The sequence below is a fragment of the Piliocolobus tephrosceles genome, chromosome 14 (assembly GCF_002776525.5).
Source record: "Piliocolobus tephrosceles isolate RC106 chromosome 14, ASM277652v3, whole genome shotgun sequence".
Taxonomy (NCBI): domain Eukaryota; kingdom Metazoa; phylum Chordata; class Mammalia; order Primates; family Cercopithecidae; genus Piliocolobus; species Piliocolobus tephrosceles.
In genome coordinates, this window is record NC_045447.1 from 45,934,277 (window position 1) to 45,947,469 (window position 13,193).

At 48.8% G+C, this 13,193-nt stretch overlaps 2 protein-coding genes across 12 annotated transcripts in view; one reads left to right on the forward strand and one right to left on the reverse strand.

Annotated features, from left to right (window-relative positions):
- DNAI1 (dynein axonemal intermediate chain 1) overlaps positions 1 to 2,829 on the reverse strand; it is a 64,919-nt gene extending 62,090 nt beyond the window's left edge. Inside the window, exons 1-2 of the mRNA XM_023203362.1 lie at positions 2,725 to 2,829; positions 2,085 to 2,168 (exon numbers count right to left, since the gene is read on the reverse strand). Of these exons, the coding sequence (XP_023059130.1) occupies positions 2,085 to 2,168; positions 2,725 to 2,829 (189 nt within the window). The remainder of the gene's footprint in view (positions 1 to 2,084; positions 2,169 to 2,724) is intronic.
- The window catches only part of FAM219A (family with sequence similarity 219 member A), a 58,165-nt gene continuing 47,503 nt past the window's right edge, over positions 2,532 to 13,193 (forward strand). For 6 of the 11 annotated variants that reach the window (XM_023203301.1, XM_023203302.1, XM_023203304.1 and 3 more), the window contains exon 1: positions 2,532 to 2,932. In XM_023203301.1, coding sequence (XP_023059069.1) covers positions 2,873 to 2,932 — 60 coding nt within the window. In that variant the 5' untranslated portion in view covers positions 2,532 to 2,872. The remainder of the gene's footprint in view (positions 2,933 to 13,193) is intronic. The other 5 variants (XM_031934022.1, XM_031934023.1, XM_031934024.1 and 2 more) reach the window with 1 other exon arrangement.

Sequence of the window (13,193 nt, forward strand, 5' to 3'; positions counted from 1 at the left end):
GAGGTGGAGCTTGCAGTGAGCCGAGATCGCGCCACTGCACTCAAGCCCGGGAGACAGAGCGAGACTCCGTCTCAAAAATAATAATAATAATAATAATAATGAAAAATAATAAATAATAAATAATAAAAAATAGGCCAGGCGCGGCGGCTCAAGCCTGTAATCCCAGCACTTTGGGAAGCCGAGACGGGCGAATCACGAGGTCAGGAGATCGAGACCATCCTGGCTAACACAGTGAAACCCCGTCTCTACTAAAAAATACAAAAAACTAGCCGGGCGAGGTGGCGGGCGCCTGTAGTCCCAGCTATACGGGAGGCTGAGGCAGGAGAATGGTGTAAACCCGGGAGGCGGAGCTTGCAGTGAGCTGAGATCTGGCCACTGCACTCCAGCCTGGGCGACAGAGCCAAACTCTGTCTCAAAAAATAATAATAAATAAATAAATAAAAAAGAAATAAAAGCAAACTGCCTGTAAATATAGGGTCAGGAGGCTAAAACACAGTACATGAACTTCAACGTAAAGCCCAACCCTGACATAAAATTAGGGCATGTTCTTACAGGACTAGCAGCTTCCCCAAGGCTGCAGAGACCTAAGAAAGTCACGGCCATCTGCTACAGAAGGCCAGGTAAAAGAGGCAGAGGAGCAAAGGCTAACATGGAGATGGCCAGATCAAAATATGCAAAGTCGTAAGTAGCATGGAGACAGATTGGCTCTCTAAACCTCAATATACCTAGACTTGAGTGAGGTAAATCTGGAATAAATAAATAGAAGTCCTGCTTTCCAGAGCTAGAAACTACACATTAGCCAGAGTGGTAATTCAAAAAGGGTTTGGAAAAAGTTCCTGAAGGACTAAGTTGCTTCATCACAGAAGACTCCTTGGGAAACTGGGACTGCATAGCCTTCCGTGGTGATGCTGAGGAAGAAGGCAGAACTCGGTGCTCAATGGGTTAAGGGGGGTATGACTCGGGTTTCCTGTGCGAAGGGATGACATCTGTCCAGGTGGTAATCAGAGCATAATGTTCACATAGCTGAATGAATCACAGGAGTGGACCAGGGTCTCGCAGGGAAGAGAGACACATGAGGCTCTAGAAATAGTTGGGGGCGAGTGTCTGGGTTGTGCAGTGTAGGGGTGGGGACAGGGATGAGAAAAGGGCCTCTCTCCTCTTCCTCTTTGCCTGCCCTCTTTCTCCTCAAAAATCTCCCAGCACAGAAAATAAATCAAACTCCCGCACATAGCCTATCCTGTATTCTGTTTAGTTCTCTTGCGCAACCTCTGTGGGCTCCCAAACGGCAAGGCCTGTGTTCCCACCCAGCCTGGAGCTAAGCACACAGCAAAGGGTTGGATAAAGAATGCCTTTGAGGCTGGGCGCAGTGGCTCACGTGCAATCCCAGAACTTCGGGAGGTCAAGGTAGCGGGATCGCTTGAGCTCAGGAGTTCCAGATGAGCCTGGACAACATGGGGAAACCCCGTCTCTACCAAAAATACAAAATTTAGCCGGAAGTGGTGGCCTATGCCTTTGGTCCCAGCTACTCGGGAGGCTGAAGTGGGAGAATCGCTTGCCCCCAGGAGGCAGAGGTTACAGAGAGCTGAGATGGCGCCACTGCACTCCAGCCTGGGCTACAGGGTGAGCCTCTGTCTCAAAAAAAAAAGAAGAAAGAAAGAGAGAGAGAGAGAGAAAGAAAGAAAGAGAGAGAGAGAGAAAGAAAGAAAGAGAACAAGAAAAATTCCTTTGGGACAAGAATGTGAGGACAAGGAGGAAGGGACTCGTGGGAATGGGGATGGGGGAGTTAAGGAGGATAGACTGGTCAGAATGAGTCCGTGGGGGTAAAGTGAAGAGATGGGAATGGTGGATAAAAGGAGAGAGGTAAGAAACAGTGGGTTGGGGTAGTATGGGAGAGGAGGCCAGGATTAGTGGGAAAGAGTAGGACAGAGTCAGAGGTCAGTGGCAGCACTTGCCAGAGGTCATGGGGGTGAGAAGGTTAGGGGTCAACAGATAAAAGATCAAGGATCAGTAGGAGAGGTATGATTAGTGGTCACTGGCGACGACGAAGGTCAGAGGTCATCAGAAGGAAGGTGTGCGTGCGTTACCTGCTTACGAGCCTGTTTATGGGGAGCCTTCGCAGAAGCAGGAAGCATCTCAACCCCTGGAGAGTCTACAAAACGCTCCCTCGTCTGAAGACAAAAAGTTTGTCCGTCTCCTTGACCACACACAAGGAATCTGGACTCTCCACTTCAACTACCAGTCGCAAGTGTTCTTTAGGGACAGCCGTCGTTGTGGGTCCCCGTGCCCTTGCAGGACAGAATCCAACTCCCTGACGCGGTTACCCAGCAACCGACCTGCAGCCAAGGCGCAGGCGCTTCTGGCGCGCCCAGCCGGCTCGGGAAGGAGACGGGGTTGGGCGCACAGTGAGCCAGTCTCCACTAAGCCCCGCCCCCTCAGGAATCACAGCCGGGCGGTCGCGCGCCTTCGGAACTCCCGCATGTGGGTGGGGCTGGGGTCCCCAGACACCGCCTCCTCATGAATAATGAAAGTCCCGGGCGGTGTCCCGGACCCGGAAGTGGAGTTGCCGAGTCACCGCAGTGGCTGAGCTGCTGACAGGAGGCGGCGGCGGAGTAGGAGGCGAGGCAAGACCTGCGGCTCGGCCCGGCCACAGCCGCGGTAGTGCTAGGCAAGCCCACAGAGTCACGCCGACTTCAGCCAGTCTGCGAACCTCTCGCCCCCGCCCACCCCTGCATCCGCCCGGCCCCTGCCAGCCCGACTGGTCCGGGAAGGCCTAGTCTGCACCATCCGCCGGGCTCCTGGGGCCGCCGCCCCGCGCGGTCCTGTCGGCATCCCTGGCCGCGCCCGGCCCCTGGCCCGCTAGCCCGCCGGCACCATGATGGAGGAGATCGACCGGTTCCAGGTGCCCACCGCGCACTCGGAGATGCAGCCGCTGGTGAGGGGGCGGGCGGCTGGCAGGCCAAGGCCGGGAGGGGGCGTCGCTTGAGGGGGAGGGAGGGAATCAGGCCGGGGGGATTGTGCGGAGGGGCGCCATCGGATAGGGCAAAGAGATCCCTGAAAACGTATTGCCGGGGGACGGGGACTTGCAGGACAAGAAAACCGTGGGAGAATATGCTGGATGAGAGCAAAGGGACCTGTAAGGGCGGAGGGCACCATCGGTGGAGGCAGAGCACCGTCGGATGGAACGGAGGGGGCACAAAGGTGCACACAGCTAGTGGAGGCCCAAAGCGGGGGCTGGCGAAGGAACTGTCATGGGGCATCGCCGGCGGCAGGCCCAGGGGGCTGGGATGGGAGGTGGGGAGGCGTTTAATCCTAGAGGCCTGTGATGCTTAGGGCGGGGGAGCAGTCAGGCTAAGAGAGATTGGGAATCAGCTTTTAGAAGAGGAGGGGCCTGCCCGCCTGTCCGCTGGATATACGGATAGGAAAGCTGGGCCGGGGCGTGGGACCCAGTGGGGGAAGGTGGTTGGTGCAGAACCTGGGAATTCCATTCTCCGTTGGGGAGCGCAGGCAGTCCAGGCTGGGGGCATCTAAACCGGGAAGGAGAGTGCACGGCGACCAGATGGGGAATCGGGGTGCAGATGAGAGTGCTCGGGAACCGACGGGAGAGGAAGTGGGGCCGCGCTGGAGTTGCCTGTGCCCACTGGTTGGGAAGAGCCCCCATCATCTTAGGCCTACGTGCCTGAAGTCCTTGCTGGGCGCGGATCCTGCCGCCTGTCCGCGGTCCCGGAGTCAGGGAGGAATGATGTCATCGCTGCTGGCGCGGAGGGAATAGAAGGGGGAGGGCAACTCGGGTGCACCGAGGGTAGGCCTAAGGGAGACCATGCTTGCTGGCCACCGCCCCGGGGGCTACCTGACCTCACATGTCTGTCAGGTAACCGGGTGGGAGACGTGGAGGCCTAGCCAGCTCGTATAGTGAAGGGAGAAGAGAAGGAATGTCTAGGCCGTGTTCGCTTTATCCCCCTGGAGCCTGAGCTGGAATTGGAAGGAGGCAAGGTGGGCTACAAACCCGAAAGTGTGGATGCCCCATTTCTCTGAGCTGTGCTGGCTGGAGCAGAGCTGAGCTCTCCAAGTTCTGAAGCTCTGCTTCTGTGTTAGGCAGGGTGGCCAGAAACAGGTCTACCCTTGGGCCTATAACCCCCTGGCTGACAGATGTGCTTTATAGCTTCCTGGACGAGTAACCTACCCATTACAGCAGCCAAGATGGACCTTGGCAGGGACCCATCACCGCCTTTTTGTCACACCTTTTGGGGGATGGTAGAGAGAATTATTAGTGGCCACTTAGCAGGAGACAAAAGGCTTTTTCCCCCTTTCATGACTACTTAGACAGTTCTAAAAGCCAAAACAAAGAAGTTTTACAGAAGCATACAATATTAAACCAGAGAGAGGTGTTGCAGGACTTTTTCCTAGACTCATGCCATCATTGGATTATTTGGGAGCCAGAAAATCCTGGAGAGAAGTCCATCCCATGAACCTAAAGAAGGACGTCGGGCTGGCTGAAGAGAATTTTTCTTTCTGAGTTCTCTTTCTAGCTAACCTGACTTATCAAACTAGATTGCCCTTCCAGTTCTAAGCATCTAATCAAGAATCAAAATAGAGGGTGGATGAAGGAAGAGGAGGTTCAAATGTGTCAGGAAAAGGAAGCAATGAGTTGTTTCTTGTCTCCCAGCTGGGGTTTCCAAAAAGGGAGGAAATAGCTGTTCAAGCAAAGGGGAGAAGAAATAGAGCCAGCAGGCTCTCTCAATTGTCCTTGGTGCTTCTGTTATTGCCTGAAATTCTGAATAGTGGTTTGGCTGGGTAGAGGACTCTTGAGCTGCTTCTGGTCTGTGTGGACCTAGAGTTGGAGAAGTATCTGTGGCAAGGAGGCACTTAGAAAAGCTCTGACTGCCTTCAGATCCTTTTAACTGCTAAAGTCACCCTTGTCTGCAAGAGAATATATATATATATATTTTGAGACAGGGTCCCCCTCTGTCACCCAGGCTAGAGTGCAGTGGCATGATTTTGGCCCACTGCAACCTTCACCTCCTGGATTCAAGCGATTCTCCTACCTCAGCCTCTCAAATAGCTGGGATTATAGGCCCCTGCCACCACACATGGCTAATTTTTGTATTTTTAGTAGAGATGGGGTTTCACCATGTTGGCCAGGCTGGTCTTGAATGCCTGACCTCAATTGGTCTGCCCGCCTCAGCCTCCCAAAATGCTGGGATTACAAGAGCGAGCCACTATGCCCGGCCTGAGAATACTTTATTGAGGTTGAGTGAGAGCCTTATGGAAATAGCAATATAGTCATCCCTCATTTGAGGGTCATAGACATTGCCCCGCTTCCTGACCTCTGTCCCCAGGTTGTATTCCAGAGGCACCTCAAAAACCGTTAAATCCCCTGTGTATTGTTGACCAGCAGAATCTTGTGTGATGTTTCTTCAGGAGTCTTCATTTTGCGGCATAAAGAATTAAGATAGCCCAGCCTGGGAAACATAGTGAGACTCCATCTCAACAAAAATATTTAAAAATTAGCTCAGCATGGTTCTGCATGCCTGTAGTACCAGCTACTCAGGAGGCCGAGGCAGGAGGATTGCTTGAGCCCAGGAGGTCGAGGCTGCAGTGAGCCATGTTCATACCACTACATTCCAGCCTAGGCAACAGAGCAAGACTCTGTCTCAAAAAAAAAAAAAAAAAAGAAAAAAAGAAAAAAAAAATCAAGATAGCATGTCATAGAGGTAAAGGGCAAAAAAGAGGGCAAAATGGCTCTTTAAGGGTATTTGGATAGGCCATGAAAACCAGGGTCCCAGCCTCAGACTTAGCTATGACCTATTTCATTTTTTGCCATTTACTGAGACCTCTAGGAAGTCTCTCCTCCTTCCTAGATTGTTTTTCTATGTATGAGATGAAGACAAACTATCTCTTTAAAGTTTAAACAGTAGCTCCTCACTCTCCCTTCTAAGAATATCACAGAGACCTGATATCATTGATTCAGCAATTAATTTACCAAATAACTATTGAGCATCTGCTCTGTCCCAAATATTAAACTGAGTATTAGGGATAGAGTAATTAGCAACACAGACACAGATGTGACCCTGCTCTTGAGCTCACAGTTTATCAAAGTTTGTTTCTCTTGCTCACTCTCTTAGTGTGATCCTCCACTGAGGACAGAGTAGGGGCTGACTCCTTAAGCCCCAAGGGAGCCAGGCAATGCTGGTGTCATCATTGTCCCTTTCTGGACCAAGCTGTATGGATAAAAGCTTGTCACATGGGCGCCATCATCAAATAACTCTCCCCATCCCATAGTGATGGGAAGAATCCAGAGGCCATTCCCTACTTGGAAAGATAAACTGTAGGGGGAGCGCATCTTTATTTTTTAAATTATTTAATTGAAAGAGAAACTCAGGCTTGAAAAGAAGGCCTGGGGGCGTGGCAGAACTGGGAGAGAAGGCAGCCAGCAGATCTGGGTGTTTCCAAGGTGCTAATTTAAGCATTAGATCTCAGCTAGTGGGAGGAAGAGGAGGAGATCCCTGCCCTGTTATTGCTGCTGCTGTTGTCACAGCTGCATGGAGCCTCCTGTCTCTGGTGGGAGTTTGCCTGAAAGGAGTGGCTTCCCTCCTTTCCCCATCACACCAATTATTTAATTGGCCTTGTTGCAACTCAGCAGCTGAACCAGGCCCAGGTCTATCCCTGAGAGGTCCCCAGGGTCTCTTCCTGTCTCCTTTTTTTTTCTTTTGAGACGGAGTCTCACTCTGTTGCCCAGGCTGGAGTTCAGTGGCGCGGTCTTGGCTCACTGCAACCTCTGCCTCCAAGGTTCAAGTGATTCTCCTGTCTCAGCCTCCCGAATAGCTGGGACTACAGGCGCATGCCACCATGTCCAGCTAATTTTGGTATTTTTAGTAGAGACGGGGTTTTGCCATGTTGGCCAGGATGGTATCGATCTCTCAACCTCATGATCTGCCCACCTGGCTTCCCAAAGTGCTGGGATTACAGGCGTGAGCCACTGCACTCAGCCTCCTATCTTCTTATGAAATGAGAGCTCCTCTTACAGACCTATCCACTGGACTCCATTCCTGCTGTATCTGTCTCTCAGACAATCCTGAGTGTTTCTGAGCACAGATTCTCCCAAAGAAACTGCCAGGGGTAGGCACATTTTGTGTGTCAGCTCTGTGTCTGAGTCATACACCTCACTGGTCTAGAGAAGTTCCAGCAGCCCAAGGCTCTCTGTTGATCAGTTGGATTGAGTTTGGTATATTGTTTGTATGAGCAACAGGGATATTGCTCTCTGGCCCTATTGTCTGTCTGCTCAGCTTGTTGGTGTAGCCACACAGTCTATGTCTTCTCTTCTGCTGCAATTGGAGAGGAAGAGAATTGTTTTAAGAAGAACAAATGGAGCTTTTAAGCACTTAATTGTGTCAGGCAACACCCTGTCTCCTGTGCTCTCAGGGACTAAAGAGACTTAAAGAATGGCAAATGGCACCAGACAGGGTCTCTGCACAGCTGAGAGAAATGTTACTCTAGCCTCACTGAAACTAGGTTATTGGTTAACTTATTTGTTTAGTTCACGAGCATCTACTCAGATCAGGTACTTTAAGGATACAGGGACAAGTAAGATCTCTCCAGTGGGTGGCCAAGAGAAGGATGGGCTCAGATGGCTATAGAAAGGTTTTTAGATATATGTCAAAAAGAGTAGAGATCAATGGAGTGTCATGAAAAAGAGTGACACCCTCCTTTGGGAGAGGGTGAGGAATGCTGAGATTCTGACTCTTTGATTACATGAGCTTGGGAGGGAGTTTCAGACTCCTACTGCTTCCTGACACTCAGGGATGGATGGGGATGGTTAGGACGGGACATTTAATTCAGTGGGTAGGCCACAGCGGCTCCTGAAAGTGGCAGAGAGAACATTTTAAAGATAGCAAGTAGCCACTGTGGAAAATTGACCTATATATATTCTATGTTCTGGGCACCTTAAGTTGCCTCCTTGCCAGATGACTTTTCAATTTAAGGGTGGATTCTCCTAGTGGGTCCATGTGGCTCATGATCCAGCAGTATTTCTCAGGTTCCTGGGCAGAGGCACCCTTCTTTCCTGCCCTATATTACAAACTGAGGATCAGGTTTGTTCAAGCCTGCAGCTCCTTACTACTCATCTCCTCATCAAACAAACACCAAGTAAGAACCTACTCTCTGCTAGATGTTGTTCTAGGCTCAATAACACAGAATGTTGCTCCAGTGAGATGCACAGTCCAGAACTCAGATTGAGGCACTACAGAATAGTGAGCACTGCAAGAGAAGAACCAGGCCCAGGAGCACCAAATGAAAGCAGGAAAGGAAAGGCTGTCATCGAGTGGTCAGGGAAGGCTTCACAGAGGCCCTAGGAACTGGCCCTAGGAAGAGTACTAGAAGCTTGGCAGACTGACAAAATGAGGCTAAGCCAAGAAAGGGCATGGAAGAAGAAACAAAAGAGCGCATTTGGAATGAATGAAGAGTTATAATTAAGGGAATAACATGATCAAATCTGAGTTTAGGTTATCACTCCAGTGGTGGAGGAGAGATTGGAGAAGATGAGATTGGAAGTTGGAAAACGACTACAGACCTGGGTATAATAATTCTGCTAGGAGATGATAAAGGCCTGCAGAAGCAGAGAAAAATGGTAGGACAGATACACAAATACTAATAAGGTGGAATAGGCAGGATATGATATCTGTTGGGAGGTGGAACGGAGAGGTAGAGAGTTAAGGATGACTCTCAAGTTTGTGGCATGGACACCTGGATGGAGGAAGAGACTATCACCACCTCAGGAAACTCAGGAGCCCATGTACCGTTTGGTCTCAGGGACTTCTTATAACAGAGAAGGCTGCTGTTTTCCTTTGCTCTACTGCTGAAGCTACATTTTTGGGGTTATGAGGAACCCAGAAGTCCTAGAAAACCAAAGGTCAGAGCGGCACTGGTCCGCCCTCCACCTCAAAAGGGCTGCTGAGAAACACACTCATCTGCCAGTGAATACTTCTCCCCTGCAACTTGCTTTGATGAATTCAAGAGAATTGGTGGTAGCAGCAAGGAGCCATAGTGGGTTTTGTTGTTGTTATTTTCTTTCCAATAGCACTTTGATGAAGAAAAAATAAAATCCTTTGTTGCCTGAGTGCTTTATGTTGCAGTTTCTGGCTTTGCCTTTTACTATCATTCTAGTCAAATCTATGGGGTTTTTTTTTCTGACTGATTGAGCTGGGCTCTTCCACTGATTCCTTCTGGAATGGATATATGTGTTACTACATCACTGCAAGAGTCATAATGGAAAAGGATGTGTACTTCCCTTTTCTGAGACCAGCCTGAAAATCTGCAATTGGGTAGAAGCAGAGCCCAAGTTGCTTCTTCCAGACAAGGTGTACCAAAGGAGCAGAATTCTGGGGTGAGATCACTCAGAGGTGACTTGGCTTCTCAGAGGTCCCAAATGTGGCCTCTGTGGGTAGGTGCTTCTGTGGTAGCTGGGGTTCAGGCTGAGTCATTCCCAGCCCCAGCTGCCTGCTGCCCTTGAGTGCCTATATAGCCCAGTATGAGCAGAAATGGAAAACAGCCTTCTTCACTCAAACCTGATTAGTCTCAAGGACCCTCTCACCTCCTGAAAAAGGCAGGTGGAGCCTTGTATCTGGAAAGGGAACATGGGAAATGTAGCTTCTTGGGCTTGGTTGCTTTGTGCCTTCCTAGAGACCTGGGAGAACTGGTTCAGGGAGCTCCAGAGCATGTGGGAAGGGGAGAATTGGGCTGAGGCAGATAAACAGAGGTGCTGGTTGAAGGAAGCAAGAGGTGTGGCTCAGCAGGGTCCCAAGTCATTGTTTCTTATGGAGGCTCTGGTGGGAATCTGGTTTCTGGGCAGGAGGAAGGAAAGAAGGGAGGGAGGGAGGAAAGGAGGGTAGGAAGGAGAACAAGCTCTGGCTTTGAGTCTGCTCTGGAGTTTAGAAATTGGCACATGACCCACAGGCCTCACTGTGGGACAGTCAAATCAACTTCTGGTTGCAGGAAGGGACTCTGGAGTAGGGAAGTTGTCTAGGAAAGAGGCCTGTAGCGTCTGGTCTGGGAGAGAGGGTAGACACACGCCCGCAGGAGTTTCCTCCTAGGCTTTACATTCTCAGGAGAGAGTTCAAGCAAATCTATACTTGTATTTGTTGTTATTATTGTTATTCAGAGATAGCAAATTGAGGATCGGATGGTTGTGGTTATTGAAGGTCAATTTTAAGTTTTTGTGATGGTGGTGAGGTATGTAAGTGTGCGTGCAAGAAAGAGGGCACATACAGCTATGAATGGTGTTTTCTGAATGACTATTCCAGCCCTAAGTCTAAACATATGACAAGAGGCCACATCCAGGCAGAAATAAGACCAGTGATTGTGGCTCCTTGCCTGGTTTTGCCTGATTTGGCCACCAGATTCTTGGCTGTTATAAGCAGAGTACATCCCATCTATCGAGAACAATACCTGAAGGAGCATTTTAAGATTTATTGAATTGGCTGGGCGCGGTGGCTCACGCCTGCAATTCCAGCACTTTGGGAAGCCAAGGCAGGTGGATCACGAGGTCAGGAGTTCAAGAACAGCCTGGCCAAGATGGTAAAATCCTGTCCCTACTAAAAATACAAAAATTAGCCAGGCATGGTGGCGGGCACCTGTAATCCCAGCTACTCGGGAGGCTGAGGCAGAAAATTGCCTGAACCCAGGAGGTGGAGGTTGCAGTGAGCCGAGATTGTGCCACTGCACTCTAGCCTGGGCGACAGGGCAAGACTCTGTCTCAAGAAAAAAAAAAAAAAAATTTATTGAATTAACTACATGCAAACTGTGGAGTGAGAACCACATATATTTCACTATGTAGTTAAACATAATCATGTACGAGCTATAAATTATAGTTTCCCCCACTTTTTTTTTTGATACAGGGTCTCTGTCACCAAGGCTGGAGTGCAGTGACTTAATCTTGGCTCACTGCAACCTCTGCCTTCCAGGCTCAAGCGATCCTCCCGCCTCAGCCTCCTGAGTAGCTGGGACTACATTCATGCACCACCACACCCAGCTAATTTTTTGTAGTTTTTGTAGAGAAGGGGTTTCGCCATGTTGCCCAGACTGGTCGCAAACTCCTGAGCTCAAGTGATCTCTTCGCCTTGGCCTCCCAAAGTGCTGGGATTACAAGTGTGAGCCACCATGCCTGACCTAGTTCCCATATTAATTTCCCATTTTATCCTTATGAAGGAATTGGTGAAGCCCTTGGCCACACGCCATGCATGGTTTAGACTAGGATTTCTTATAGTATTCTATTAGGAATATTGATCCTTTGGGATGCTTTATGGGGGAAAAACGCTCCATAGAAAAATTTCTTTGGGAAAGACTATATGCTCTATCCCATCACAATACCCACTGACATTTTAAAGGCTCTGAGATGTCCTGCAGTAAAGAAACCTTTTCAACTTTGTTTAATTCAATGTTACCCAAGCTTATTTAACTGTAGAACCTTTTTTTCATGTTACATCTGTTAACATCTTACAGAACCAATGTATTTCATGTAATACACTCTTTGAAAAACTTTAGCTTAGAAATTAGTATCTGTGCTGATCCAGTCTAGATTTATAGTCTTCCTAGTTCCTTTATTTATTTATTTTTTGAGACGGAGTCTCGCTCTGTCGCCCAGTCTGGAGTGCAGTGGCACAATCTCAGTTCACTGCAAGCTCCGCCTCCCGGGTTCCTACCATTCTCCTGCCTCAGCCTCCCGAGTAGCTGGGACTACAGGCATCCGCCACTGCGCTTGGCTAATTTTTTGTATTTTTAGTAGAGATGGGGTTTCACTATGGTCTTGATCTCCTGACCTCGTGATCCGCCCTCCTCTGCCTCCCAAAGTGCTAGGATTACAGGTATGAGCCACCGCGCCTGGCCTTCCTAGTTCTTTTTAGTGTCTTTTATAACCCACACCATTTTTCCTATGCTAGTGTTTAATGGGATGTTGCTGATTTGTTTCAGGGTCTGAACTTGCTGCTATCAGTAGGAAGCTCTTGGTGAACTTTGGTTAGGTACACAGGCAAATACCAAGTGCCTTGTTTTTCTCATGATATTTCTAAGGGAGTTTTATTTCCCTTATGTCCCTCTACCAAATGTTGGTTTGATGCTTATTTTTTTGGACGGCTTTATTGAGATATAATTTATATATTCTATACGTTAGCCATTTAGTACTTTACTTTTTTTTTTTTTTTTTTTTTTTTTTTGCGACACAGTCTCACTCTGTCTCCTATAGCCTTGACCTTCCCAAGCTCCCACCTCTGCCTCCCAAGTAACTAGGACTACAGGTGTGTACCACCATGCCCAGCTAATTTTTGTATTTTTCTGGTACAGATGGGGTTTTGCCCTGTTGCCCAGGCTGGTCTCAAACTCCTGGGCTCAAGAGATCCACCTGCCATGTCCTCCCAAAGTGCTAAGATTACAGGTGTAAGCCACTGCATCCAACTAGTACTTTACTTTTAAACCAGTGTGGCTATCCCATGGCTGAGTTAGTTTTTGTTTTTTTTTTTTTTTTTAATAGTGTTTGGGGAACAGGTGGTTTTTGGTTACATGGATAAGTTCTTTGGTGGTAACTTCTGGGATTTTGGTGCATGTGTCACCCTAGCAGTGTACAATGTACCCAACGTGTAGTCTTTTATCCCTCACCGTTTGCCCACCCTTCTTCCGTGAGTCCCCAAAGTCCATTATATCATTCTTATGCCTTTGTGTCCTCATAGCTTAGCTCCCACCATGGCCTAGTTCTATTTCTCATTTTTACCTTGGGCTGTGCTCTGTGCTTTCATGTTCTGCCAAGCAGTAGAGAAGATAAAGATAATCCAAATCTTTTATCAGGAAGAATCCCATCTCAATTGAGATTTAAGGTGAAAAGTGGATTCCCAGATTAGGGGATGTTTCAGTACTTCCTCTGCGGTATCAATAAATGTTCCCACTGTTCACAACAACTCAAGAGACATTCCTGCATAATTATTTTATACCCTCCTACTCCACAGGCTACATAAAGCATGGATGATAAACAGGCATAACCCTTCATGCCAATGCCCCTTGATCAGTAGTTGCTGCTTAGAGCATTGTGTTAAGATGGATGCTAAGGCAGAGTCCTGGTTCCACATGAAAGAATGACGTGGTTTGGTTGATTTTCCATGTCTGCTATGGTCTTCAGCAGGGGGAACAACAGTTCTAGTTATTCTGCTTGCCAT